General features: G+C 53.5%; 1 protein-coding gene across 1 annotated transcript; it reads left to right on the top strand.

The window, feature by feature from the left end:
* The first annotated feature begins 1,306 nt into the window (after nt 1-1,306).
* Nucleotides 1,307-3,120, top strand: LOC101630174 (chromosome unknown open reading frame, human C3orf22). The gene is made up of 3 exons (XM_004692200.1): nt 1,307-1,395; nt 2,304-2,435; nt 2,994-3,120. Exons 1-3 carry the CDS (start codon nt 1,307-1,309, stop codon nt 3,118-3,120), a joined length of 348 nt encoding a protein of 115 aa, XP_004692257.1.

Raw genomic sequence — 3,120 nt, 5'->3', positions numbered from 1 at the left:
TGGGAACACTGACAGCATCTGCTGTAATCCCAGCCTGAAATGCTAGCAGGTGGGGCCTGCTTGCTCCTCAGGGCTTCCCACACCAGGAGCCAGCCTCTAGCTCGAGCTACCCACCAGTGCGGGAGTTCAAATATAGCAGGTGGGGTACCGGCAGGGCTTACCACGGTCACAGTGAGCTTTACGGGCCTGTGTTGGTAGGACACTGGCTGTTTTTACCACTGTAGATACATTAGCCGAGTCGTTGGTAAGCATGAGTTGGGAGATTTGAGGGCAAGTGAGATATCGGTGGTCAGACCTTAACCCTGACTTGACTTTCCCTGATGCTTTACAAAACAATCACTCACATCTCTAGCAGGCATGTGCAATGGTACAGACAGCCACTCTGGAAAACTGTTTAGCAATTATTTTTAAATTTAAAAACGTCTTTCCCATGTGGCCTAAGAATTGCACTTTTAGGCATTGTAACCCAGTGAAATGAAGATTTATTTGCAAGCAGAACCTTGCACGTGAATATTCATAGTGGTTTTAGTGGTATCAACCCTCAACTAGGAATGGCCCGAATGTCCTTCAATAGGTGACGGTTAAAAAAACTATGGTATATCCATGTCAAGGAGGGGAATACTACTCAGTGCTGAAAGGGAACCAACTTTTGAGACCATTGGGATGATTCTCAAGGAAATTATGCTGAGAAAGAAGTCAGCCTCAAAAGGATACCTACTACGTGACTATTTACATAACATTCATGAAGCCACACCATAGAGAAGGGGACAAATTAGTGGTTGCTGGGGTTGGGGATGGAGTGGAGGGTGGATGTGACCTTGGAGGAGCATGTGAGGGAGCCTGGTTGGATAATGAAGTTGAGGATCTCAACTGTGGTGGCTACATGAAGCTGCGCCAAGGAACAAACACACACATTCACACACAAATACTCTCATCAAGTAGTAGGGGGTAGAGCTCAGAGATAGAGCATTTGACTGAAAATACACACACAGTCATGACACACATATGCACATGTACATGCACATATATGAGCTCACATGCACATATATGATGATCTCACACGCATGCAAACATAGTGTCATACACACACTCGCACATGAGAGTGGAAGAAACTGGTGCCATGTGGTGAGGCCAGGGCACTGGGGGACAGGCCTCACTCAGGACCATGTCCATGTCTTATAAGGATGCGGGGTCCCCATGATACCACTGACCTCACCCAGGTCCAGACGAGCTTTTCCCATGACCTCCTTCCATTTCTTTTCTAGCCATGACCAAAAGGTGCGCCACAGCTTAATCCCCTCCCCCGATGGATGCAAGGGCCCCCAAGAAGTGCCACCAGTATAAGAAGAATAGGACCAAGGTCCAGGAGAAATTTGCCAGTAAGATCTCATACAGGTATAGGCCCCAACCCCGAGAGCATGCTCTTGGCCACAGAGGCTGGAGCTGGGAGGGCCTCTGGTACAGGGAGTTCCCTGAGCAGCTCTGAACTCGGTCACAGTCTGGGGACCACCTTCTTCACCCCTATTCCAGTCTGAGCTGAGGGCCACTGGATAAATGCCCAGGACCCTCTGCTTTCACAGAGCCTGGGCTGGTTGTGTCTGCACCCCCAGGGTCCAGCAGCTCAGGGCCTCAGCCAGCAGCACCAGCTGTGAAATGGCCCACTAGGCAGGTGGAAGCTTAGGGTCTTGCTCCCGCTTGACTAACAGGGTCCTGGATAAAATACAACAAACTTTGAGGGTTCTGAATGGCCCTACTTCTCGAAACTCACCTCAGAAACTGTTGAGGGGGGCCAGTCTGTAGAAGGCTGAGAACACAGGTGCTCAGGGAAGACAGAGCACGTGCTCCAGGGAAGGCCAAGGTGCCTGTCCATTGAGAGAGCCAGCTTAGAGGGACACAGGGACACGTGTGACAAAAGCCCCCCACCCAGAACAATCTGGAGCAGAATGTGGTCCTCGGGTTAAACAAGGGCGACTAAAACTTCGGGGTCTGGGGGCCCGTTTTGGGTTACTGGGCTGTAGTCGTTAAACAGTGACTTCCGGGGCAAATGGCAGGCCTGTAGCCCAGCTCTGCCTCCTCCTGCTGTGTGATGTTGGGCAAGTCACTTAACCTCTCTGTGCCTCTTTTCTCATTTATAAAGTTTGGGCAACAATGGCTACTACATAGCTAGGATGTGCGTTGCCATAGAGGTTAATGTTTGTAAAGCCTTTAGAGCAGAGCATGGCAAATAAGAAAGAGGTTCTGGGTGAGCGAGAACCCCTTCCTTGGCTCAGTGGTCACCTAAAGAGGCCAAGCACCTGTCATAGGTTGTCTTGGCTGACGGAGAGGACCACGGAGTTCCTGAAGCCCTGGGAGATCACAACATTAAACAGCTCTCTGCGGGAACAGCTGCCCTTGCAGAAGAGGTTGGTGCCGACACGGTCCATTCCCGTCCCAGGGTAAGTCACAGGCCCCGGATGCTGCTGGTCACCCTGCCGCTGACCGCTCCACACAGGCTGCCTGGCCCTTTACTCTTCTGGGTGGCTAAGGCAGGTGGCCAGTAAAGTGCCAACTCCTACCTGGGGGAAACAGAGAGCGTGCGAGAAGCAGGAGGGCATGCTGAGACCTGTGTCCGTTCAGTTGTCAGAGAAGACTCCCGGGGTGGGGTGGGGAGATCGGAAGCGGGGCCTTGCCAGCACGGGCTGAGGTGGGGGTGGTCTCGTGGGGTGGTGGCTGCACAGAGGCGCGGCATGGAGAGTGCCCTTATTGGGGGCGCTCAGATGATGCCAGTCTCATGGCCAGGTGGGCCTGGGGCCCAGCCCACAGGAGGCACCTCGGGCTTGCTGGCTTCTGGGCTGGGCAGCTAGATGGGTGGTTGGGGGTGGGTAAAGGCTGGGAGTAGGGCCCTGGGGGTGTCTGGGCTGAGCAGAGACTTGCTTAAGGTGCTAGCCAACCTCTCTGGACAAGCAGAGGTTCAGGGGCTCATGCAGACTGTATGTGTGGCCTCTCTAGGCTAGGGGCCCCAGGCTTTTCGTCAGTGTCCAGACGCTATGGGCCACGGCCGCCATCTTCATCCCCAGCGGGAAAGCTCTGGGAACTCCAGCTCCTGTACCTCCGCTTCCCGAGGCCGGAAGCCAGCACTAG

This window comes from Condylura cristata, unplaced genomic scaffold (assembly GCF_000260355.1).
Source record: "Condylura cristata isolate star-nosed mole 26May11 unplaced genomic scaffold, ConCri1.0 scaffold00033, whole genome shotgun sequence".
Lineage (NCBI taxonomy): Eukaryota > Metazoa > Chordata > Mammalia > Eulipotyphla > Talpidae > Condylura > Condylura cristata.
This window is presented reverse-complemented; position numbering and strand designations above follow the sequence as displayed.

Coding starts and splice junctions, on each gene's coding strand:
- LOC101630174 (XM_004692200.1), top strand. CDS start 1,307: ATGGATGCAAGGGCCCCCAAGAAGTGCCACCAGTATAAGAAGAATAGG. Junction 1,396..2,303: donor GCCAGTAAGATCTCATACAG/GTATAGGCCCCA, acceptor CACCTGTCATAG/GTTGTCTTGGCTGACGGAGA. Junction 2,436..2,993: donor CGGTCCATTCCCGTCCCAGG/GTAAGTCACAGG, acceptor TCTCTAGGCTAG/GGGCCCCAGGCTTTTCGTCA.